Consider the following 27539-nt stretch of genomic DNA (forward strand, 5'->3'; position numbering starts at 1 on the left):
TTTAAATGGGTCTTTCTAACATATGTTTCATTAATGTTAACACAATAAAATTTCATGCATATCAAAATGGTATGAGTGAATTATAGATGGATCAAATAGCAGATTTCTCGAATTCAAATATTAAATCATAGCTCGAATATTTGAATATGTCAAATTTCGAATACCTCAAATACTGGCATTATACAAAGCGTAGTAAATTTTATTCACTCTATTTCACTTCATAAATATATAAAAAATGGTATAGATTAGAGATGGGTTGGTTCCAGTTCCCGGTTATTGGTACTGCTGGTTCTTGGCCTGTGGAACCAGTATCGAGAACCAATCGCATAAAGACGGTACTTTGGAACCAGCTCGAAACAGTCGCGAGGATTTGAATTTGGCACCCAAAACCGAAATGGTCTGCTGCATATTCAAGGCCAAAAAGCTTAGACCATATAAGCAAGTAGACCCGCCCTTCGGCCGGAACACTGTGGCCAACATCGCACGGCGGGGAAGTGAGGGGGATGAGGGAGCGTGACGTCACGGTTGGGAATGCAGACGATATTCCGTATACGCGGTTGAGATATTTAAATGCTCATCCGCTGCAAAGTTGCTGAAAAGTGAAGATATTGGGCACGCAAAATGATTATAGACTTAAAAAATATATTTTTGCGATGAACTAAGGCATCTTATAGTCTTGACTGTGTGCAAAAAGTTACATAAACCAAGATTAAGCAAGAAGCGATCAAATTAAATACATTGATTAAGAATGTCAGAATACATGTCATATGTAAACATGGGCGTACCCAGCGAGGGGCATGTGGGGCAGCTCCCCCCCCTGAAGCAAAAATCGCTAATGTCTTTAAGCAAAATCAGTACTGAATTGAAACGAAAGTATTCAACAAATTTTCTTCAAACCAGCAAAAAAGATATGTATTACATATCCCTAACAACACATGGACATCCGACGGATGTCCGTCGGATATCCAAGGCGGACGTTGCGGATGGGCCACGGATATCCGAAGGAAATCCGGCGATATCCGTCGGATATCCGTCGGACATCCGTCGGATATCCATAAGTCCCAAAATCCGATATCCATAGGACGTCCGCTGCCGGATATTAATACAATTTTTTGCATATTGTTGCAAGAATATACACCAAAAAGATTCCTGCACATGATAGACAACCTTAACAAGGTGGAAGGAGTCTTCATGTCCCAAATCCGATATTCTTGCAACAATAGGCAAAAAATTGTATTAATATCCGGCAGCGGACGTCCTATGGATATCGGATTTTGGGACTTATGGATATCCGACGGATGTCCGACGGATATCGCCGGATTTCCTTCGAATATCCGTGGCCCATCCGCATGTCCCAAAATCCGATATCCATAGGACGTCCCCTTCCGGATATTAATACCATTTTTTGCATATTGTTGCAAGAATATACACCAAATAGATTCCTTCATTCGAATGATTAATGCTTTAACTAGTGACTACTGATTAAATAAAAAGAAACAAATTTGCATTAAAAACTATTTAATATTTCTTATTTTGTCATTTTTAAGGCCTTTTTACATGATTTGAGTTATTGCATTCAAGCAAACTGACTTTCAAAATTAATGTTACCTCTTAGGAATTGGATCAATTTAAATTTAGTGAATCCAAGAATTCGAATGGAACAGGTCATACCCTGAAAGTTCAGAAAAATGATTTCCAAGGAAGATCGTAACATCTTATGCTTTGAGATTTCAATGGTTTGAAGAATCACATCAACAATGACATTGTTTATAGGTAAAATCTATATACCCAAGCTTCTAACTATGCCTACTAATAAACCTGAGATGATACAATTTCTGGGTTTGCATTTCCGTATCAATGAATAAATTCAACCTTGTAAAGTGACCTTAATGAAAAATTGTAGCAAACAATAGTTAAGAATGATTACCACTTGGTTACAGTTGAATATTGACAAGAACCAGATAAAACAATCGTTTGATTCATCATATAAATTTCAGCTTATAAAATTAACAAAAATGGCACTTCTCTGTGAACAAATACAGCATGCATGGCTTTAAAAGACAAAATTATTAAACATACATAAGTTATAACATGGAAACAAATTTCATGCTTACATTGGCACAAAATAAACTGTCCATATAGATAAGACCAATGAATTCACTTAATCTCTGAACTCCAAAACACTTATGACTAAGTAAATACAGTGCGAAAACATGTGAGCAGAGCAATGCTTTGTAGATTATTTTCACGGAATGCACAATAGTCAAAAATGAGATAAACAACAAAATAATAAACACCTGAGTAAGAGGAATGACAAAGTATTTCTATTCCAACGTTAACTTTTTTAACACACAATGGTTAGGCACACAACTTCACACAAGTTGGGTGCCTATAACATGGTGCATTTTCGAGTAAATTGATGCATTCATACATTTAGACAATGACTCCTACGAGTTAATGTACAGTGTAAACATGCCTTCAGGAAGAATGTGGATCAATAGATACGAATTATCTTCATCAACCTCCTCGTTACCATTTCCGGGGATTACATGGTACATTTGCACCTCCTTGGGCTCTTCATGCTCCTGCAGTAGCTATAGAATTTTTCTCTTCCTAGTTACGGGGCGGTCTGGAGAGACTGGAATGTTCTGATCCCGGCATTCACACTGTTGTTTTTATCCTCGGAGGACCTCACGTCATTTTCCAGAAGATGTATTTTTCTGCATCCTCTCCTAACTGTAAGGCATTAGCGAATATTTTACTAAAGACACAAATCAATACCTAAATGATAATTATTGGAGAGAGTTAATTGATGGCTATGTCCTGAACTGCTCATTAATTACTATAATTCTTCGACATATTTTCAATAGTTATTCATTTGTGAGAAAAACCCTTCATATACGAGTTCATTGAGACAGAGAATAATACTTAAATGCCATAAAGAACAGCTAAAAAATGGATTCTACTGTGAGAAGTGATATTTAAACTTAATCGGTCTGAATGGATTGTATTTTATCACGCAAAGATCATACAAAATATTAATTACACTGAGAAATAAATTAGTCCTGAAAGGCTAGATACACACAAGTTCGTTGGTTTACTATCGAATAGAGAAAAATTTTCCGTTTACTTACATTTAAATGGTCAGTAAACAGTAGATGGGTCAATGATGCTGACAAACTATATTCTTCTAATCCCTTTTTGCCAGTCTCCACTGCAAAAAAGGGATCATTTTCCTCTTCCATGGCGTACGTCAACGTAAATTTGCTTGTAAAATAAGATTTTACAGCACAGCTAAATTCACAAAGTCAAAAATACAGTACCTACGAATGTGTACACAACCGTACACAACGTTAGTGGCGATGGCTGTGGGCGCTGTAAGTAACATGTTATATAAGATGGCCGCCGGTCGTTATGGCGCAAGTTTCGAAATACGATTTTCCAAGTCCAAGTATACTTCTCGTTGTTGTTTTCCGCAGTTCCCAGCTTTGCAGCTGTCTCCTGGGGGGTTCGTTTAGTAATAATGCAGGCAGATTAGTTTATCACGTTTTACAGATTAAAAGAGTCATTGCATAATGATACTTGACAGGGAATTAGGGGATAGGGATATGGGAAGGGTTGAGGGCACATCTGGGGAGGCGGTGTTTTGGTTTCAGCGGAGGTTCGTAGTCCCAAAGATTTTTTAACAGTGCATTATTTGTTTTATCAAATGTAAGGGCAAATTTTTCTAGAGCAGATTTTAGTTTTGCTAGAATAGAAATACGATTTTTAATCCGTTATTATTAGATAAGTACGTAATATAATGGTTCCAACGAAAAATATAATAATTATTATTAGTATAGTATAGTATAGTATAGTATATTTTATTATCCAAAGACCAGATTACACTGGTATAGGAGTCGTCAGGTAACATAAAAAATAACACAGGTATATAAAAAAAAAATAACACAGGTTCATAAAAAAATATAAAAGACAAATAATTATGCACTATTACCCTGAAGAAATTCATCTACAGAATAATATAATTTATCTAGTAAAAAGCGTTTAGCTTGTCTTTTAAATGAACCAGAAGTTTTACAATTTTTTAAACTGGATGGTAATTTATTGTACAGGCGTAACCCTATACTTTTTGGACCAAGAAAGGCTGATTTAGTCCTGACATAATTATAATGAATGGTATCATGACCTCTTGTGTAATAATCATGGACATCACAGTTTTTAGGGAACTCATAGAAATTAGTTTTGATAAGCATGAGGACAGAAAGAATATACACACATGGGAGTGGGAGAATATTGAGTCTTTTAAAAATAGGTCGACATGGGGCATTATAAGGAGCAAAGACCATAAGTCGTGCAATTTTCTTTTGCAGCCTAAAAAGCTTAACTGAAGCAAGTGATGATCCCCAGTAAATAATGCTAGTAATGATGCGGGAGTAAAATTGGCCATAATAAAGTGTTAACAGCACGTCAGAACTAACAGAAAATCTAATGAAACGTATAAGAAAACAAGTGGAGCATAGAATTTTAAGTAAATAACAGATATGTTCATCCCAAGATAGATTTGACGAGATTGTAAGTCCTAGGAATTTAACAACTTGCGCTTGGCGCATAAATTGACCATCATGGGCAAGATTAAGGTCAACACCATGTTTTCTCCTGAGATTAAAGTGCATGGCTAGGGATTTATCAACATTTATATCTAAGCAATTTAAAGAACACCAGTCACTCAACTGCTGAAGAAGTATTTCACTTTTCTCAATTGTGCACTGTAGTGATGTGGATGAAACTAGAATGTTAGTATCATCAGCATAAAGGACAATCTTTGAACAGTCTGTTTGTAGATTATGAGGGAGATCATTAATATATATCAGAAATAATATAGGGCCCAAAATAGATCCCTGAGGGACTCCACAATAAACATCCTTAGGCGTGGAGTTGTACACAGAACCTTCAATATTCAAACTAACTCTTTGAGATCTATCAAATAAATAGGATTGAATCCAGTTATTTGGGATACCACGAATGCCTAACTTTTCCAGTTTCTTTAACAGTAAGTGATGGTTAACATTGTTAAAGGCCTGTGAGAAGTCAATAAATAAGCCCACGGTATCTAATTTGAAAATTAGCCTTCACGTGGTCTTGAACCCGGGACCCACATATTAGAGGATCATGAACTAGTGATTTAACAACCTCGGCTATCGAGGTAGTTGTGGAGGAAATTTGTAAATGCTATAATCACCAATTCCAAACTATAGGTGCTTGTATTCGACAGAAAACCCATATTAATAATGAGCCAAAACCAAAACTTGCAGGAAAAACTTTGAATGCCAATTCGAATAATTTTTGCATTCAGAGTTGCTATTTGTATTCAGTTAGTTTTCATCAATGAATTTGCTGTAACTGCATTGGTATTGTGCAAATCTGAATGCAATAATGGTAACAATTGTATATTATTGTTATTATAGCTCTGTAACAGAATATCCTATGATCATCCCATTCGGACATTTTTCGGATCATCGGACCTCGGATATCCGTGGGAGATCCGACGGATATCCTGATTGCCGGCGGACCTAGATAGGACATAGCGGACCTGAAACGGATATCCGTAGGATATCCGGTGTTGTTAGGGATAGTATAAGATATTAAATAAAATAAAACTATTTTTTCAAGGAAATAATCTCATTAACTAATAAAGTGCTGCTATAATTTTCTTAAAATGTTGAATTCATTCATCTTTTCCATGCTAAAATGTCACAACTTGGCTTGCCCTCCCACCTAGATCAATGCTTTCCCACCCCCTAGACCATGGCTTGCCCCCCCCCTCCCTAGTTATGATCCTGGATACGCCCTTGTATGTAAACACGTAAAAGCAGAGCATTAAACGTTACGAGATATTTACCTAGGGTGACCAAATTTTAACATTCATAGAGCGGCACACCATTGACCAAAGGAGAGTGGGTTATTGATTAAAAATGTGGTCTTTATTTTAATTTATTATTTAAATATTTATTCTGTAAGCACTAAGCTTATAGGAAGGGCCAGGTTTGTAGAAGGCAGAATGAGATGACAAGTCTGGTTCCACACGTTTAATTGTCAGAGCACAGGTACAAACTCCCCCTCCGAGATACAGCGTAAGACTCCCAGTGTCTATTCCCTCCAAGAGGCTTCCTTCCGTGTCGCGTCCGTCCCGTGACCCTCTCGGCGTCCTCCTATTGGCTGGAAAAGGCCGCATGATCATGCACATCATACGCCTTCCCACGCCAAGATACTGCAACGTGTTACGGCATAAAGTGTTGGAGGAATACGCGGAGACCAATTCCCACGCGAGAGCAAGTTGCAAGTTGTTAATCGGAGTAGGGTGTCAGAGTCATGCACGAGGATGGATCCCACGCAAGAGGTTGCAACGTGTTATGAGTTTCAGATACTGGACCCATCACTCGAACGTGACTCTGCGATTCTTCCATTACCCCAAGAGCGAAACCAAGCTGACACAAGACGGCAAGCGACACCCTTACAATTCATTATAAGAAAAAATTACAACGCAAAATAGTATTTTAATATATTTAATGCCAAAACAATTACAATTTACAAATATGATGCATTAAAAATTAAGTTTAGTATTATTTTTTTCTTTGGCATTTTTCTTACATTTAGGTTTTTTTCTTAATTTCTTTTGCGGAAAGGGTCATGAAATTTTTACTTTCAAAGTCTCTACACTTGATAGTGATTTTTCTGATGCACACACTTCATGTACAGTAGAAAAAACGCAGTTCAGTTGCAGCATTAGCTTGTGGTAAGGGCAACGAATATTCCTTAATTTTAGTGCATTATTATATGGAATATGCTTTGTTTCAAAATGATGAAATATTTATAACCATTTGTACTCCATCAAGATTTGTGCTGAAGCCCAAGATTTTACCCTTTTCTAACCAATATATTTTTTTAATAGTGATGCCTCAGTAAAAAGATCATTTTCGGAAATTTTATTGATATATGGGAAATTTTGTGTGCAATGATCGAATGATTTTCGAACATCATTCCAATTAAGTTCACATTTTAATGTAATCTAATGAAAATGTTCAATATAATTTTGATAAAGCGTCTGCTCTTGTAAATAATCTATGCAGTTACTATAGAAATTTTTAACGTGAATCATGATATTTGCACGATTTATTGCACCCTGTTCTTCGAGCTCACTTCTACTCCTACCGATGGTTAACGGAAGAAAATTACTCTCTAACCGCTTTTGATCCAGAAATTTTAAATTTCAAACTTCATTCGCTACTTTGATTACCAAAATTTTACCACCTTCAATAACTTCAATGGCATTTTGAAAAAGAGGTGATTGATTGTGTATAAACTCTAGCTAAATTTAAGGATTCTTTTTCAGAACTCGCTTCTAAAATTCTAGGATATTATACCTGTGACAGAAAGTAGGATTTCATATTGTGGTATAATTTCAAAATTCTATTTACAGTTGACGAAAGAGCTAACTAGCGCGTTTTACAGTAACCAAGTATTTTCTTATACTCGACTTCCGCAGTTTCACAAAATTCTTTCATCATTTGAACACGCACAGTGTAATGTAGAAATAAAAATAAATTTTTACAACAATTTTCCCATCATAACACCTCATCATAATTTTTCTTTGTGAAGAAGGTAAGGAGGAGAAGTGCGGTGTGGCCGTGGTGTCCGAGTGCCAGCCCCTGCCCCCCCAGCAAGACCCCTGCCTTCATCTGCTTGATGAGAAGAAGTTCGGACTGGTAAGCATTTTCAGCCTCACAATTCATCAATGTTATTCACCACATTTTACGCATTTTATACATGAGTTCCATAGGTATCCAATATTGAACTCCTGAAAGAAAGTTAAGTTGAGGTGGAAGTGTCTGGATCTTCAGTTTTGCCGTCGCCTTCATTCTCTTCATGTACCCTGCTCTCGTCATACCTGCCATAGTGTATGAATATCAGTATTCCCCTGGGTATTGTTGAGCAGAATGACATTGCTGCTAAAAATAGTCATGTCCACGTTAAGGAACATCACCATGAGTCTGTAAAGCAATACATATAGAGTATTAGACTGTGCACAAAAATAATACCTAATCTATTACTTGATTTGAGTAAAATGCAAAGTAAAATAACTAAAATTGAAAGGTTTATCTGTGTTTTCCAATTATTATTCATGTCTCCTTTCAGAGTTTTATCCCAGATAATGAGGAGTTCACTGTATTCAGTGCAAAGGATTTTGGGTTTTCAAGTCATATTGACTCCCTGGAGATTAGTCAGGTTTCCCACCAGATATCACTGAAATAAATACTGGTGTTTCAAAGACTAAGTCTGCCATTGCCCTCTGATTCAATTATTCCAGCTTATGGTGTATTAGCCTTTGAAATGTCAACAACCCCTTTGAAAAGTATGAGGTGGATTACCCAAGATATCATCCTGTATTTCATTGTGTTTTCCAAAGTGTCTTCATTGTAATTTCATGCGATTCTGTGATAATCAGTGTCATCCTGTGGTCGACCCAGAGCCATTCTTGGTGTCCTGTCGCAGTGACATCTGCCACTCAACAGATAAAGAGAAGTCAGTTTGCCAGAGCTTGGATGCGTATGCAAGAGAGTGCGCTCGAGAGGGTGTTTGTCTTGACTGGAAGACGGACCAGCTGTGTCCATTTGACTGCCCACAAGGTGTGCTAATACTTGCCTGCTGAGTTATAATAATGCTGAAACATCATTGTTGCGTATTTTGTCATAGCATTGCTACTTGAACGCAGTGTACAGCGCTTGTGCTCTTCCCCAGGTTTGGAATACCATCAGTGTGGAACAGGGTGCTTTGAAACATGTGATCTTCACAACAAGACTGGAGTTTGCTCCATGAGCTCCATTGATGGATGCTATTGTCCCTCTGGAAAGGTAAATTCTCTTCTAGAGACCACTTTATCTTCTAGCATGATTTGTGCTCTAGTTTTGGTGACAAATGAGCTTGGAAAAGGCCTCTTGTCGAACGAAACTCTGTGAAGGCTTCGATCAAGGTAATCATTTTTTATTTTGGCAATAGAAACCATTCAAATGATTTTAACTTCCATATAAATGTTTTGGAAATCAAGAAAAATCTCACCTAGATGGTATTTCACCTTCCTGTGTATATGACTTTCCTTTTTGATGCAGTGTCTAACATGCTGTATGCAATTACCTATCTCTTCATTTTATACTTTGTATTTTCTTATATTATTTAGATCCAGTACCTAATAAAGTTGAGGGGGTTGGAAGTTGACTTACTTACTGCCAAACTACGTTATATTTGGGCCCACTTCTGTGATCTTTGAATTGAATTTCAAGCCTAGGTTGCTGCATTAACATGGCGGCAATTATTTTTTAACCTCATACAGGAAAGTAAAAAAACATATCAGAAAGCCTTAAGATAAAGAGCTATCATCCGAATTGACTGAGAGAACTGCTAGCTTTCTCCATTTCAGAGCCTGCCACCTCTGCCAACTTCAAAATAATTCCTTGCTAGAGTTCTCAAATGAGTGGGCTAATTAAACAATCTATTGTGTAGTTTAGACCATAAACAGGGAGGATTTTTGTCGTAATGATTGGGATAACAGGGTAGTTTCCTTCATCAAAGAAAACGAACGGCATTGATTGCTATTCTTTACCCACCATTAGTGTATTCATAATATGCAAATTATTTGTTTTTAGAAATACCAGTTTAGACGAATGGCAAGGGTCAATTTCATCCTCATTTGAAAAAGGCCAGATTGGCGCCCATGTGATGCCACTCCACGTGACGTCACAGGGACCTAGATTCTATACGAGTAGATAGGAGTTTTGCATCGTCTGAGATTACCAATGCATGCATGAGGCACAGAGCTCAGGGAAACATGTCTAGTAATCACCTATTAAAACTGGCTAAGGTTGGAAAGTTTTCTTCGTTTGATAAGGTATTAATAATTCTTATTTAAGCCAAGTGCTACCAGCTAGCATGGTACTCTGCTACCTGCTATCATCCTGCGTCGTATCAGCGATCAAAGCCTCACCCCAAGGTCACCTCACTTGCGGCAGTGGGAACCAGAATGATGTCACATGGAGTTTTCCCGGTATTCATACTTACCCTTCGCGTTTTCGCACGCTTGAAAATTTTCACTTTTCATTTAATTGTGAAAAATAGATATCGTCATTTAAAAATCTAAAAGCATGAAATACTTACTCCAGGAGTAGTAATCTTTCGATTTAGGCAATAAAAAAATACAGTGAGTCCTCGTTTAACGTTGTTGATTCGTTCCTGAAAAACTCGGCATTAAGCGAAACAAAGTTAAACAATGCAGTGCTTCCCATAAGAAACAATGTAAAAAATTTAAATTGGTTCCTAACAATCGATTTCTTAGTAAAGGATCCAGAATTTCCCGGCCGGGAATCCTAGGAGGCCAATTATCGGAGCCGTAACTTTTAAGCAGTCTTCATGACCAAGCGGGAGACACCTGAACCAGGCCAAAGATATACATAGATAGAGGGCATGTACATTGAAAAAAAATCTGACACTCGGAAGCACGAGGATGAAGGGCGAGTCACTTTTCGTGATGATAAGAATTCTTTACCCCGGCGGAAATCGCGAGAAACATTCATTACCAATAATTCGCTTCAGCATGATTACGATTCATGCACTGCGCAACGATAAAAGGTTGGGAATAAGGCATTATAAAATGAAATATACAAACTAAATTGAGAAAGCATTTTAATGGCGAAACATCGATATTTTCAGTAACAGAGGAAATTTTAAGTGTAAAAACTCGACCTGAAAACCTAAAACTCAACCGATCTCTCCAGCAGTTGCACCTTCTTCAATTCTTTCAATAGTATCAAGTTTTTGTTCTAATGTCGCCGTTTTTTCTTCACGTCTGAAGAACCACCAGGATAGCCACTCCTTTTCGTGGACTTTTTTTCGGTTGGAATCAGAAAAATATACGGATAATGGGTAAATGAGGTGATAATTATTCGTTTAAAATGCATATTTAACTTACGCTATCCACGCCAACCTTTTCTGTCAAACGAAAGTTATCAATCACATTAATATGGTAATATTTACTATACATAAGATGCGGTTGCATCCTATTTGCCATTCATTTTTTTTTGTCGCGCATAATTTGAACAACGTAATCACGAAGCAATAACGATGTTATATGATAAAGGGTTTCAATTATTGGACAACGTTATTGTGAAACAACGTTAAATGGGACGACGTTAAACGAGGACACACTGTAATAGGAAACCACCCTATTGGATACCTTTTTCTTATTTACTATTTGGTATGCTCTCATACAGAGCAAAATGGCCATAACTAATGTTTAACATGAAAATTACAGCATATTAAAGGTGTATGCAAAAAAAAGTAAGCGTGAAACATTTATCGCTGAAAATGTTATTCCATGTTTGTAATCGTGGCCGAATCAATGGTTTCTAGTTCTCTCTCAGTACGATTTGCGGAGGTAGTTAGGCCGTCTCAGGGGTGTCTCCTTGTTATGATAAGTGGAGGTTTTGTAAGATAAAGAGGTACGAACGATGAGAGGCTTGCCTATAAATTTACATGTAAATCTGATGAGACGGTAGGAGTGGTACGAAGTATGGAGGTTTATGATGTAAAGAGGTTCACTACACAGAGGTTTTACTGTATGTGTAAATGGCTGGTGACCTAACACCCCCTGCCACACGCCTTTTTAGGCAGCTTGCGGGGTAGTATATAGATATTTTTTTCACCATTACTAGCTTTGTTTGTTGGCAATTTGGAGGACAGGAAAAAAGGGAGGGGATTTGAGTGGAGGGGAAGGCTTTTAACACTAGAAGGGGAAGGCTGAATGGAACACTCGTCAACACATCAGCCTTGGACATTGGGAATAGAATCTAATCAAATCCTTAACCCATTTATGCCGAAGGTTTGAAAAATGCGAATTTTACCCTGATTTTTACATATTGTAGATAAAAATATGTATGAAAACAATATCCGAAAGAAAAAACATTGTATCTCTTGCCAATTATTAATTACGAGGTGTTCCAAAAATGGAACACTAGGCAAATCCACTACCATGAGGTACACAATGGTAACTAGCAAAACATTAGTTTCAGACTTTTATTAACTCACTATTAAGAGTAATATCCAGGTGAACACTTAAAATGCAATGATAAATTGCATTTTTTACATTGAAAAGTGTTTGTTTCGCGCTGAGGAGGGCAAAACTATAAAGAATAAAAGCCGGATTGAATGATATATATATATACAGTGGACTGTATTATATTGGACTGCAAGTACATGTACACGTTACAAGAGGAACTGAGACCCAATAATTTCCACAATGTGCCCAGCAACCGCTGACTGACAAAAGACAAAAAAAACAAAACAATAATGAAAAGGCAGTGAGCGCAATTCAAATGTCTTGGCGCCAACAGTGTTATTTTTGTGACTTTGGACACAGCGAGTTTGCTTTCTTTGCTTTACAATCGTATGATTCATGCCGTCATGATGTGAGTCAAATTTACGATTCATAGATGGTCTCTCTTTCTCACCAGGCTCAGGAGTATTACCACATGTCTATATAGAGTCAGGCCTCACGGCGACGAAATTCGAGAAGATCCATTGCCTTCACATCGTTTATTTTATAAAATTGCCAAGCATTTTGTAAAGCCAGGTCAAAACAGAATAACGGTAGGGGTTGAGTGCCATTCTTTTCCACGTATTGATGATTGATACTTGTCAATATTTTCATCAGCTCAGTCCACTCCTCCCATATCCTGATTATAGACCTTGATTAAATTTTGTTGAGTAACTTGTATCTTTCTTGCTTTTGAGAATAACAACTGACCTGTTGCAAAGGATTGACACCGATACCAGAAGATTGCTTGGTGGCCCATTGAATGAAGTTTATCAAGGAGTACAATGCTTGTGAAAAAGTAGTCGAACACAAAATGGTATTTACCAGGATGCTGCGTTGTGAGTGTCTCAGTAAATTGCAAAAAAACTGAAGCACCTACACCATATTGTTGGTATTGAGTGTTCGGGTTTTTTCCTTGATAAGGCTGAAACCAACAAATGTAGCCTAGATGCATAGGATCACACCAGAATATATACTCGAAGCGAATAGGCTTACCCCGAATGAACTGTTTGCACCCGTGACGATCAAAATAGGGAATCATGGCCTAATCAAAGCTGAAGAATGTTTCATTCGGTACAAATTTCATACATCTGTCATTCAGTTACTCAATGAGAGGTCGCAGTTGGAAAAACTTGTCCATGCAGTTCAAGCTAGAATTGTCAGCAACATGCAAATTTGCAAATATTGTTTCAAATCGATCACGTCTCACTGCACCACTAACTAGAAAATTATGTGAATCTGGCCTTTACTACCAAAACGTACGCCATCTCGGAACAGAGACTCCACCACACCAGAATTTATACCCACTCAGGAAAATTATTCCCAAAAAACAACGGCACTCACTGACAGTCAGTTCAAGGTTTACACCCTTACTTGCAGCATATAAATTGGAATATTTGACAATCATATCAATCACGTCAATACTCAGAAAGAGTTCGAAATGTTTGGTAGGGGTTTTCATTTTCGTGATTTGTTCTTCTGAAACTCTACCTCCTACTGGCTGGGCAGTCAGATAGGCTTGCTTCCATTGGCGCAGCGGGGGAGATTTTGAGGGATAAAACCCCCCCAGAACTCAGAGAAATTTTTAAATTCAATCCATTGTACTTAATTGGATAAATAGTACTTGTACGATAGTGTAAGGATCAATAAAATATTCTTCAGTAAGCCGTAAAACTCAAAATTTTGAACCATTTATCATAAAATTTTCTCAGGGAGGGCACTGAAACCTCCCGTATTCTATACCCCCCAAAATTTGTTGCATCTGAATCCCTTTCTAACCTTTATTCCTAGCAGCGTGCCTGTTGCGCACAACTTTGGGTACCTTTTTTCTTTGAGCAAGAAGAGGCTGAGGCAAATCAGAAGCCGATACACCGTCATTTTCACTAGTATCACCATCTGGTATCAGAAAAAGGTCAGCATGGTCAATGTTCTCCTCATAAGAACCATGAATGAGATGAGCAGGAGCGCAGCATTGACCCAGGAAGATTATTGATTGTTCCTAATCTAATTGCTTACTTGACTCAAAATTAAAGTGAATATTTCAGAGCGCCTGAATGCATGCATAATAGTAGTGGATTTGCCTAGTGTTCCAAAAATGGAACACTGTTAAATAAACCCTTATAAATAAAACAAAATATATTGTTTCAAAATTATCTTCTTAAAGCACAATAGGGTAACTATTACTGAACATGCAGGGAAAAATTTACAATATTCGGGTGTTATGGTAAATAGTTATTAATATAACATTTGAGGTGGTCTCAGAAAAACTGCCTTGAAAAAAAAGACCGATATTTCTCAACACACTGGCTGTGATGGATTGGAAAAACTGACTAATACTTTGCGCCCTATAGTACAATATACCTTTATTAAGAGATATAGAAAGAAAAACCATGGCATATTGGTGTGCAATGAGCCGTAGTAATTAAATTAGAAAGTCGCGTCAGGTGTTCCAAAAATGGAACACTAGGCATAAATGGGTTAAATATGTGGTGCAGCCACCATTACTTTCTACTTTCTGTTTCTCAATTCATACCAGCTTAACAAAAATCACCGTTCAGTTTTACGTACAAAGTTGTATGTCAATTGTTTTTGTGGCGGTTGCTAATCCTGCATCCTTTAAGCTTATACATATTATCATTTTCCTCTCTAAGCTCTTAAATTGTATAGAGCTTTCTCAGTTGTTTGAATTCTTATTTTGTGAAATTAGACTATTAATTGGGAAATAATTAAGTTGACAAAATATATTTTACAAATACATATGTTAAATTGATGGTACTGTTAAATGAATCAATGTGATGCCTCTTATGACATTCATGTTTATGGCTTTATTAAGTTGTGGTTTGGATTGGTTCTTTCAGGTGTGGAAAGATAAGAAATGTGTGGAGGCAGCTCTGTGCAGAGCGTGCGATGAGGAAGGTCATTTCCCAGGTGATGTGTGGTACCCAAATCAGTGTGAAGAATGCTCCTGCTCAGGTAGGCTCACCTTGCATTCACTGAAGCTATTATTTAAAATTTCGGATCCAGATCCGATGTCTTCCGCGACTTCGGATCCAATGTATCCGATGAAGGGCAATATTCGCAGATATTTGGATCAGAGGTATCCGGTCTGACCATCCCTAGTTGATAGTCATCCAGAAGTACATGTGTCTGTCCAAATCAGAAATTTTGTATGTACACATTGTATTTTAACTATGTAGCATGATCTGAAGAAGATCAGTTCTTTCAGATTTCCAGCTGCCTATTCATAATGAATTTTCTATACTTTTGTGAGGTTACACTTTAGATTTTGCTTTTGGTTTCGGGTGGTCTTATGCATTGCTTGGACTGAGGAGGGAGGAGTCAATAGATTTTGAGTGAGTTGACTCGGCGATGGCATCCCTTTGATATGTTATCCCTTGATTGGGCTCTTTCAATTCTTTAAACAAATTCACTGTGGAAGGAAGTGTACCTATTCACCCTTGGCTTCAAGTTTTACCACTACTATGCCGCTTGTAACAAATCTTTTCACTAAGATGGTCTTCATCTTCGATAGTGGTTTTCAGTTGTACTTTCCAGTGAGTATGACATCTTTTAGAATTCCCCTTGAATCGACAGTCACTGATATCTTTCACTTTTCCATAAAGGTTTTCTGACTCCTTGCTTGCATGTGTGTTACAGCTATCACTGTTGTTCTCATAACAAGATCATTTTGAAGCATGTAGTGCATCCTCCCATTTTAAGTAAGGAGCAGAACTAAGGGATGTTGTGAGCCTGTGGTTTTGAATTGTCACTCAATCAGTTGGCACCTTTCTCGCATCTCGTGAACAGGATAAGGCAGGATCACCGTTAACATCCTTGCTGTACCAGGAAAAGTAATTTCTTTCTTTGTCAGTGCCGAGCTAAGTATTCGCTTCTGCTGTGATTCAAAGTCTAAATTAGGTGTCGTATTCACCTTTAAATCAACCAAATCACTTTTCAGTGCTTCAATATTTGCTGCTGTTGTGGATAAAGAGACCTTTGATAGCTGACATCAAACGCTTCTAAAAATGCCCCTATTGTCTTTTAATGCTTGTAAACATAAATCTGAGAGGCCAGCTCACTTATAATGGGAAATGTGTGTACAAATATGGCAAGAAACCATACGTTCCAGCTGATCAACAGCAATTTCCCAGGAGCTACACAGACTTTTGACTTTGTGGCCTGCCATCTTGAAATGTGAATGAATGCAAGTGATTGGCTCATCATCCTGTTAGTGTCAGTTATTTCATTGAACGGAAGCTAATCAAGGTTCCTCTGTGGTAATTTTTTTCATGATCCAATTATTTCATATTTTAAATGATTATCGTAGAGTTATTTTTGTGCTGTTAGTGGGAAGAAATTTTCTCATCTCATTATGCCTTAATGTAAAACTCAGTGAAGCATGAAATGTGAAAGCGAAATAAGGTCAACTCTTTGGGTCATATTTTGAGGAGTTGATGTAAGTGAATTCAACACAAGACTTGGGATGAGATTTGACACAGTATTGGTCTAGGTGAATGAAATCATTTTGAGCGAAAAGTTTACGTTTTCATATCCTGAGAATGTAACTGATATGGATTACATATATCCATGGTGTTTCTCCAGTTGTTAGGTGGTTGCTATGTGATTTTTATGCTGTGGTGGGAGTATGTGAGGTAAGGGCTGTTGGACTAAGGGCGGAAGGGGGAGCTCATGAGGACCTACATATTGTCAGGGAGGTTTCTGGGGGATATCCTCAGCGAGATTATTTGCAACAAATGTAGTGCAAAGGATCTTATGGAGGTGAAAACTTATTCTCAAGCTCAAGAAATTCGTGACAAATATGCTTGATTAAGCACAAAACCATTTCATATTTTAAATGATGGGTCCTAAATTATAAATTTTAATTCATGCACCTTTGGCTCTGAATGTTGTCATTGTGGTACAAATTTAATTGCCTAATTTACTTCAAAGTTTGACTAATTTAACTCTTCAACATAAAATAACGTTTAGCTCAATAGAAATTGTGGACAAATCAACCTAAGTTGCATCAAAGCTTTCCTTTGATTTTGTTATTTTTTGTTTTATGGATGGAGGCATTACTCTTATTATATACTTTGGAAAAAGAATTTTTTGATCCTCTTTGAATATTTGCCAGTTTTTTATGTTTAGAATATTTATTTTTAATTTGTAGGTTCATCAAAAGTGTGTAAGATCCAAACGTGCCCTGAAGTGGAGACTATTTGCGAGAGTTCAATGACGGCCGTGAAACAGCCCCAGGCCGAGAATGAGTGCTGTCCAAAATACTTGTGTGGTATTAATTTTTTTATGTTTCTTTTTCCATTTTCTGTATGATTTCTTCTCCTTTTCATTTTAATGTCCCACCATCTATTTTCCTTTAATAACTAATGGATTCAAATTTTTTTGTAGATTGCTCTGGTTATCACGTGTGGGCTCTTTTTAGTTAACACTCCTCTTTGTGATTTGAAATCATGGCACCTTTTGGATTGTGTTGTGATGTCCCTGAGGGGCTATTTTTCTAAGGTAGTAGCCCATTGCTGTCTCTTATGATCTTTCAGTGGCAGATGGTGAATCTGTTCATTCCTTTTCTCATTTCCATGTTGAGCATGTCATTATTTTCAGTACACAACTGTGATAATCTGAATTAATAATTTGCCATAATCTGAATATGTGCTTTCGTGTTCTCGTGCTCTTGAAATCAAATCAGCATGAACACATTTGTGCAGTGTGGCATCAAATTGATTTCATGGAGGCTTTTACGATTCTTAGCATATTTTCATTTCACTAGATATTGTAATATTTATACCATGTGTTATTCAACTTTGGTTTAAAAATTCATGATTTTGGTCCTTTATGCAAGGCATTTTGTAGAGCTAACAATGTTGAGAGTTGTAGTTGTTTCCTACCTGAATTTGTGACCAAAATTATTCAGATTATGTCAAAAATTACTGATTTACTCTCATCCAACTGTCGAGCATTCCTTGGTCATTTAGAGATGCTATTATAGACATGTTTAATTCACACAGTTTGGAGCACGTAAGTTGACTTCCAGTTCCAGTGTGAGGTGACCAAATGAGTCCTGATTTACCTTAACATGTTGTGCTTTTTATTCCTGTATGATGCAAGCCTCCAACCGGCCTGCTATTTTTCATTATGGCCACATTGCCTGGTTTTCTGTCTTTTAAGGGCATTTAATGGACCATAAGTCAATCATTGCAGTTTTAGTGGTGTTGGGGTTGGAGATGTGACTCAGATGGGAGAGTTTACATGAGTGAATTGTGTGTGTATACATTTTCACATAGGAGTGGTTCCTATGGCAGAAAATCTTCCTCACTATCCTTTGAACTTGAAAGTTTTTTGATATGTTTTTTAGCCCCTCTTTACAGTCCTCAGTGCATGGTACATCATTGAGTTGTTGGCCCCGTAGGCATTTCTCACTGTGCCATGTTTGCATATTTTTCGTTACAGTCAACGTGATTTCTGCTTCTCTGTGCTCTGCTGCTCTTGGCCTCTTGCAAGATGGTATTTCCCAATCCATCCTTTGGACAATACGAAAAGGGACCTCTGTTAGCAAAAAAACACAATATGATCGTAGATGGTCCTACTCTGCTTTAATGTTGCAATTATCTTGCTCACCCTATCTCTCTGGAGCTAGGCTCTAGTCCTCCTTCCTCATTGTATAGTCTTGTGATACAGGTGGCCAAAAGACATCAAGGCCTTCTCTCTCAGTTGCTAGTTTTATATAGAATAAATGGCCTTAAGGAAAACTTCAAATTATGTAAATGGAAGGTGGAAGAGTAAGTTGCTCGCGACATGCGAGATGCATGAAATGAAATGAGAAATGTTTTAAATGTGCTGAGTAGGGTGTAGGCATATAAATTTGTGCTCCGGCTTGAAGGTCTAATGTACATGTTGACATGATTCCATTGTATCATCTGTTTGGCCGGATTCTCGTGTTCAAGGTCGATTGGATTTAGTTGCAGGGACAACGCCTAGCACTGGCTGTCCTCAGCCTCACAAGCCAGAGTGTGGGTACGGCCAGGAGTTGAAAATGGTGACGTCCATCTCTGGATGCAAGGAATACATATGCGGTAACCATTTACTTACTTTTCATTGCTTGAGAATCCCATTTGTATGGAATTCTAGGATTGCAGCAGAAAATGCTGTTGACCTAAAAAAGACATTTCACTTTACTCTAATTATGATGTGAACAAACTTAGTTAAAATTAATTTGGTTAAGTATTTGTTGAAATGAAAGAAACATTGTAAAATGCTATATGAAATATCCAATGAAGCCTGGAGCAACTTTTAATGCTCTGGAAGTTTTCCCCTGGGATTGTAGTGGTGTGATGGTGTTGATATGTTTGTTCTCTCTCTCTCTCGTGAGCACAGTGTGTGTCCCCATTGGTGAGTGCCAGCCGCTGGCGAGCCCCCTCGAGGTGACTGAGGAAGGGGAGGAAGGGGAGCCGGGAGTGGAACGCTGGACGGACTACTCTGGGTGCTGCCCTCGAGTGATTGAACGGTGCAACGTCACCCTCTGCCCACCCAAACCAGACTGCCCGAAGCACCACATTGCGGAGAAGCTGCCTCTCATTGAGGGGAAGTGCTGCCCAGACTACAAGTGCTGTAAGCCTTTAAATGTCCTCCTGATCCTCATTCTCAGCACAGGGAGATTTTTTCTCTTGGTTTATTTCATTCAATTGAACCACTGTGGTTGAAAGATTAACTGTTGTCTATGAAAGCAGTAAATCATGAATTGCCGGTTCAACCAAGCGGGAACATAAAAATGTAAAGTATCATTTTGTCAGGGACTTGATTGAGATAAAAATGATGTCGTTAAAATATGTATATACCAACTGCTGAAGAGAGGGCAGGTGTAATTGCAGTTGTTCGAATAAATTAAGAAAAAATGAAATTGTGGCCCCTGAATTTTAGTTGAATGTGCAGCTGCTGCAGGAGGGAAAGCCTCTGAAGGCATAGAAGTCATGCTAGGGAAACAAAGGGCAAAGGGCTATTACAGTAAAACTTCGATTTTACGCACTTTGATTTTACATCAAGTCTCGTTTTTACGCAGCGACACTCAAGTCCGGCCGGAAAGCATAGGGAATTCCAATGGTGAAACTTCGATTTTACGCACTTTGATTTTACATCAAGTCTCGTTTTTACGCAGCGACACTCAAGTCCGGCCGGAAAGCATAGGGAATTCCAATGGTGAAACTTCGATTTTACATCTTTTCTTGATTTTACGCAGTTTTTTCGATTTTGCGCAGCATAACCCCAGCCCCAAAGAGTCCGCTAATCTTGATTTTACGCAGTTGTCTTTCGACTTGTTTTGAAAATCCCGACTGGAGCAATATGAAGTCTAAATGAGTTGCAAAAATGAATACAAGAACGGTTGAAATGACGTCGCGCTGTTGAGCGTGAAACTAAAAACATCGCGAATCTAATTATTACTTCCCCCTACGACCTCTCAGTAATATTTCAGGCTCCTTTACGAACGCGAATATCGCTCTTAGTTAATATTTGCCGTAGAAGGATATCGAAACCTAAAATATACAGCAATCGCTGTGTATGCGTGATTAAGACAAATGATCGCCGGAGATATTAACATTATCACCTTTCGTTTATTATTCGACTTATCGATCGACGCTATTTATAACATATATATTGTAATTACAGTAGATGGTCGTTAATCCGGAATTATGAACTACGGAATATCTATCCCTAACGGAAGGTTTTCTAGAATTTTGCGAACGCTATGTTTTCCTTCGCCCCAGCGAAATATAACGGCGAAATTAGCCGTTAAAAATCCTCCCGTGCCAACATTTCGGCTTCCAAGGTGTTCCAAAAAAGATAGTCGTACTTCTAGTATGGACGTAAGTCGATGGTGATTCAACACGATGGTAAAAGCATATGTTGTCTCATTCCGCGGGCTAACCCCACATCTGCGGGATGAATGGAGGCGAGGGAAAGTTGATTGCGCAGCGCGCTTATTAGAGCTGATTCAACTTGTATCTCATTTTCAGTGGGTTTAAATGAAACATGGTTGGAACTTCAATAGCTATTAGCTTAACTCCGCTAGGTGGCAAGCGTTTATTTTTAACGGAACGGGAGTTAATGCCCTCGGAGAATAACTCGCGTCGTCAATCGTCATGCAATCATTGAAGTCAAATCAAGACGTGAGTGATAAGGCAGTCCCTTTAAACTCAGGAATGGCTTAGTGCCATTGAATCGAAGTACAAAAAGTGTCCGGTGTTGTTATCACACATGGGGAAGCAAAATATTACGTTTAGATGAGTCACACGGCTTGTGAGCCGAAGGTCCCGGCGCTGAATTCGCGGAAGAATGCCGACAGAGAAGCTATACCCTATATGCTAAATTTTCGTGGGAAAATGGTTTTTTAATACGTAAAAATTATAAATAAGGAAGATTGTTCCGACTATTAATAATTTTTGACGGTAGTTGCGCGGTTATTTAAATAGCTCACTTTAAAAAAGTGATCTAAACACCGGAAAAATCTGATTTTCCGAATATCCCGGGTCCTATGTGCTCCGTATTATCTTTGGTATGCTATTTGGAAGGAGGACACTGATAGCTGGGGTCATTAGTGCCATGAAGTAAGGGCTGGGGGGATAGGAACCCTATATTGGCATTAGCCAGGTTGTAATGATAGGCCTTAAAGGCCTTAACGTCCCATCTGCTGGACAGAGTGGTGCACTGGAAGTGTCCTCCACATTACTCTCAAGTAAGGATAGGGCCATCTCTGATAACAATTTCTCCATGTTTCCGGTGCAACCGCGTAGGTTTGTTGGTGATGACAACAGTTTCGCTAGCACTGCTGCCAGCGTCTTCAGGTCGAAGATGGAGATGCCATCTCTGATAAGTTTCTACTACTGCCTGGACTTCAACCCAGGGCCACAGGGTGTAAAGCCTTTGTGATGTATTAGCAAAATTTTGCTCCCTGTTAATGGGGTTAATTTGGATGACTATCCTCAGATATCTCATTTCTTCAATCTTCAATCTTTGTTTGTCTGCAGGTGGTTAAACGGATTTCCTGAAAACTGCTTTTAATGAGAATATTTTTGAAAATTAGCTCCTCTGCGAGCATTTAGTATTACCATTACGACATTTCTCCTGGGTAACAGAAGTAATCTTAGTGCCAGAAATGCTAGCAATTCTACCATGTTATTCATCCATGGGAAACATTGTTCAGGAATGCAACGTTGTTTTTCTCAAGGTAACACGTCATCTGTGGTGTTGCTTGTGAGTAAATAAGATTATTAGGGATCATTTTCTTGCCCCCAAATGAGTAATTGAATCCAGGAAACATATATCTGATACGACTGAAAAGGATTTCATGCTCTTTTACCATAAAGGCACACATATGAGACTTTTTCTGGATCCGGTTCTGGCTCAAATCAGAACTATACAAAAGTGTTCTAAAAATAATGAGCATGAGTTATCCTGAAAACTATACTTCTCCTCAATACCAACTCTTGATTTTACACACTTTGATTTTACACAGTGCCCATATTTCGGTCCCTCCAACTGCGTAAAATCAAAGTTTTACTGTATCTATCTTCAAAACAGTGGGTGTTGGATTTCAGTCCTATGCTTGCCGGGACTTTGTTGGCATGGGAACATCATTTCTGTGCCTTAGAATCTTTTTCAGCTCCTTGAGCGATGTGACAGGGCATATTCATGAGAGTTATGTGAATAAAGTTGGCATCCTTGAGGGGGTTGGGGAAAGCTGGAGTTTATTTGCTTATAACTAAACCACGCCCTTTCTCATCTCTTTGCTTTTATCTCCCCTCCCTACGTTCCATACATATGAAAGATTTTTGTTGGCATGTGAGCCAGGAGATATCTTCAATTTTACCTGATATCAGTACATATAATGCAATATTCTTACGGATTTAGAGATTTTTGCTTGATATATACAGTGGAACCTCGATCTGTCGTTTTTCTGGGGGATGGATGAAAAGAACGATGAATGCGGGAAAACGATCGATGCGGCAATGTTTGTTCGGGTTGCCTATGTACCAGGATCCGCTGGATTTTTGCAAATTATGACATTCATTAATGGATTCAAACAAGATTTTTGCTGATTACAGGAATATTATTACTTTATCGAAACACTTAGGTCATATTGTTGGTTCGACTTATCTCTCTTTTTAATATTCTTAAGGGACAAGCCGCCTTGCTAAAAAAATGTTTGCACTCCACTCGGAATTTTCACTGCTATTATGCATTTCTGTCTGATGTAAAAATTCTTATCCATCAAATGCCATTTCAAGTACACGTATTTACGAGAGAAATGTGCGTGTTATGCCTCAAACAACTGATTTCGCCATCACAGTGATTGGTTATGAGATGGATCAAGAAGGCCAAAAATAGTTTATTATTTGAAATGTTCCTTTCTAGCAATTAAATTTTTAATATGATTGAGGCAATGTGGCGTTAATTGTCAGCGGCACGCCCACCTGATCCTCGGCTTCATCCCACTTCTTGTTTTCACCAGGGATCTCGCTCTACCCCCACCCCTGCCGTCATGTGCTACCAGACATACCGAGGCGTTCTGCAATATTCACGCATTTCTAGCCCGGATTATTTTCTTCATCATCAATGATTTTCAGTCCATCTTTTAAAGTTCTCACTTGTGTCTTCGGAAGTGCCATGGTCCAAAGACGAATAAGAATAAAACTAATAAAAATGAAACCGGACTCCATTGAACCCACACGGAAAACACTCGCTAGTTTTAAGTCAACCCACCCCAGAAAGTACGGAACCACTCGTACGAGGTGAAGTTCAGCACTAATGCTATCGCGTACGGCGTAGGCAGAGCTTACTGCAGAGGGTGAAGCATGACCATATGACTGCGCAATGAAATTTTTTATCGTATAGAGAAGGCAACTTACCCACTCATTTCTAACAATAAGTAGCGTAGCTCTAGATGAGCAGATGAATTTAGATTGCTAGTAGAGAGAAACAAAATATCCTGAGAAGTCATCGCTTCGTTAGCAACTCAGACAAGTGAGACTTTTTCCTTGCTTAAAATGCTTAAATGACGTTAGAAATACGTTGTGTTTGGTATCAATCTTTACTGAATTACGTGAACATCACTAATATCTCAATATAATAAAAGTATAATACCAATTGCCGAAATTCATTTTTAGACACCTTTTGGGCTAATTGGTGATTCATGCAGCAGTTGACCTCCACCTTTGAAGCGAGTCGGCTAAAAAAAGTCAGCGGTCGAGAAAGGGGGAGGCGTGAAAAAGGTTTCTTTTGTTCTCGAGTAACTTGATATTTTCTTTCGAACCTAAGGTCGTCGTAATACGATCCCTGCTCGAGCTGGGACCTTTTTTTATTTCGGAGAAGAAGAAAGGAAAAGAAGAAAGAAAGAAGCACTCTGCTTCTCCCTATCGCATTTCAATCTCCTGGGGAAGATTCAAACTATGTGTCTGTCGTTATTAGCCATAAATAACACGTTGTAAACACTTCGTCTCATTTTTATCAAACGATGAATGCGGGAAAATTATTCGACGGGACCGCGATCTTCAAACGATCAATGCAGGAAAACAATACTTCGGGGAACGATAGATGCGGGAAAAAAGTACATTGTCTTTATGGAACTTAATTTGGGACCAGGAGCGGCGAACGATGAATGTGGGAAAACGATGAATGCGGGAACGATAAATCGGGGTTCCACTGTATTTCTACATTTGAGTGTGTATTTTGTTCATTTCATATTGCTAGAATTGAGGTGAATTTTTGGGATGTCCAAATTCCAAATTGTTCCAATTCTAAGTGTTTAAGAAGGTAGTCACCATAATTAATACCTTTTCAACTTAACTAAATAAAATATTTGTGGTTGTAAGGTTGAGCTGCATGGCTACTTATTTTGTCAGTCTTAAAACCAAATTGAAATATCCGTCGCAACTGCTTTCTAACCCTAGCCAAAATCCTGTTCTATTAATGCTCATAGATCAAAAAAATTCTTGCTCTTTTGAGTAATAATTGTGTATCCATGTCTTTCTCAAGTTATTTCTGTCACCATGACATTTTAACTGTCTACTTATGGCATTAATTGTTCAATAAAATTTATTCATGGTATAATGTGGACTTATTGCTTTCCGTTCATATTTGCCCAACTCCAGTTCTTATGGGAAATAAGGAAATAAAATACATACAAGATTTCAAACAATTGTCAAAATGTTTTGCCAGTTATGTGTTAGCTTAAAATATAATTACCTGGATAATTCTATGTGCTGCAGTAAGTGCATGGTAGGGTGGATGATGGCACTAAATGGTTACCCTTCCCCTTGCAGCGCCTCCCAAGGATGTTTGCGTGTACGAGCATGAGTTCACAGCGAGTGAGGAGGGTGGCGAGAGATTGCTGCAAGATGCAGAAAAGTTCACATCCATCAAAAAAGTGAGTTGCCTCTCAGTCATTCATTAATCATATATTATAAATGTGTCAGCATATTCATGGTTTTGTGATGCAATAGGGTGTTTTCCTTCATCAAAGAGAACGAAATGCATTGATTGCTATTCGATTCACACCATTAACCCATTAATGCCCAGAACATTTTTTTCTAAAAATTTTACTTTTTTTTGCTTAAATTATGATTACACATCATACCTGATGCGGGAAAAAATATTTTAAAAAATCTCTAACATTTGCATAGTACTTAATCCTACACGTATCTTAAGATACATCTGGGCACTTAAGGGGTCAAAAATGCACATTATCATTTAATTGTGTTAATGCTCGTTTTTGCTATATTATTCATTACCCATGCCTTCATCAGTAGTTTTTAATACTTGAATTTGTATTATTATGCATCAAATAATATAATTTTGAGTATTATTATAGTATTATAACGTGAACAATTTACATTTGCATTTTGAAATTTTACAGCAGTGTGATACTGTATCCGAGTTTTTTATACCGTAACCATCCCTGTACAACTTATACATCCAAGTCTCATCTAAAATATTTGAGCCACCATTTTTATTCCTGATTGTTGTCCGGTAATTTGCCAGGAATTGATCACACATGTCCACTCCACCCATGTGAGAATTGTAGTCCGCGATTGCCACTTGCATTTCGGAAACAGAATAACAAACAGGAGTTTTCATTTTTTTATGTATGCTAATAGAAATCAATTCTGATATGAATAAGTTGTCAGCAAATATGTTTGTACCTGGTGGTAATTTTCACTCATCCACTAGTCCTAAAAGTACATATCCTTGACCAAGATCTGTTCTCTGAAGGTTGGCTACAGCATGATAAAGGGTGACTTGATTCGAAAATATACCATAATTTTAACCATAATTTTAACCATAATCTTACTCGTTTCCCTCTAATGCATTGCTTGCAGCCATATCTACCATAGTAGAGGTTAATTGATTCATCCACCAAACAATATTCTCCAGCGCTTACAATTTTGAAAGTCTAGTTCAAAACCTCAAACTAAGGTTGAACTTTATATAGCCTATCCTTGCCATCATTCTTCCCATTATAATAATTATCTGCCAGATGCAGAAACCTTAACATTTCTTCAAACCTGTTCCTTCGCATTGACTGAGAAAGTATTTCGATGGTGCAGTCTGGAGATGACCTCCGATAAAGCCATCAACTAAGTAGACGGTGACCTGAGAGAGGCAATATTCCAAACACTTCATAAATCACTTCGATTTGTACGTACGAAGAATGTACCAACACTTTTAACAATTGTTCATTAAATTTGTCTTGAATTTTTTCTGCTGACAGCGCTGATGTTAGAGCTATTTCAGATTTGTTTCACCTCTGCTCCATCACTAAGGTACGTCTTCTCCTCTCAGCGGTAAATGGGAGCCCCTATGCTGTTTTCTTGACTTATGTAGCAAGGGGTGTGCAACAAAAGTAACAAAAAAGTATTTACAGAAGAGACGGTTGAAAAGTCTTTAAAGCGCAGATTCCTCCTTATGTCAGGTATATCTTTCGGAGACTCGAACTTGAATACAAAGTACAGAGTTTTTGGTGATGGAGCGTAGTACAAAGTTTCTTTATCAATGTTTAATAATTATATAATATATATAATAATAATGCCTTGTTTATAATCATTTTAAATAAAACTTTCCTAAACATTTGCACGTGACTTGATTATTTTTCATAACGATACAAGTAAAGATAGCTCAAGATATCTTTTGTGCCCCCCTTGAATTCTTTTCTGTATCCGCAACTTTGCCAGGATAGGCAACTTGATATTGCGAGTATTTGCATTTCCAGAAATCCAATACTGACTCATTTTCTGCTTCCAATGAAGGTACTTCATCATAATTCAAATGAGGATACACAACAATTCTGAGAAAATTCCTATTTTGCTGTATTTACCTAATTGTTCAATATTATATA

The 27539-nt window shown here is 37.9% G+C and overlaps 1 protein-coding gene across 3 annotated transcripts in view; it reads left to right on the forward strand.

The window, feature by feature from the left end:
* Nucleotides 1–27539, forward strand: part of LOC124158430 (hemocytin) — a 309825-nt gene that overhangs the window by 236100 nt on the left and 46186 nt on the right. The window contains exons 71-78 of one of the 3 annotated variants that reach the window (XM_046533511.1): nt 7657–7763; nt 8504–8684; nt 8797–8909; nt 14998–15112; nt 17310–17429; nt 19114–19227; nt 19529–19762; nt 25468–25571. In XM_046533511.1, coding sequence (XP_046389467.1) covers nt 7657–7763; nt 8504–8684; nt 8797–8909; nt 14998–15112; nt 17310–17429; nt 19114–19227; nt 19529–19762; nt 25468–25571 — 1088 coding nt within the window. The remainder of the gene's footprint in view (nt 1–7656; nt 7764–8503; nt 8685–8796; nt 8910–14997; nt 15113–17309; nt 17430–19113; nt 19228–19528; nt 19763–25467; nt 25572–27539) is intronic. The other 2 variants (XM_046533512.1, XM_046533513.1) reach the window with 2 other exon arrangements.

The sequence above is a fragment of the Ischnura elegans genome, chromosome 5, assembly GCF_921293095.1.
Source record: "Ischnura elegans chromosome 5, ioIscEleg1.1, whole genome shotgun sequence".
Lineage (NCBI taxonomy): Eukaryota > Metazoa > Arthropoda > Insecta > Odonata > Coenagrionidae > Ischnura > Ischnura elegans.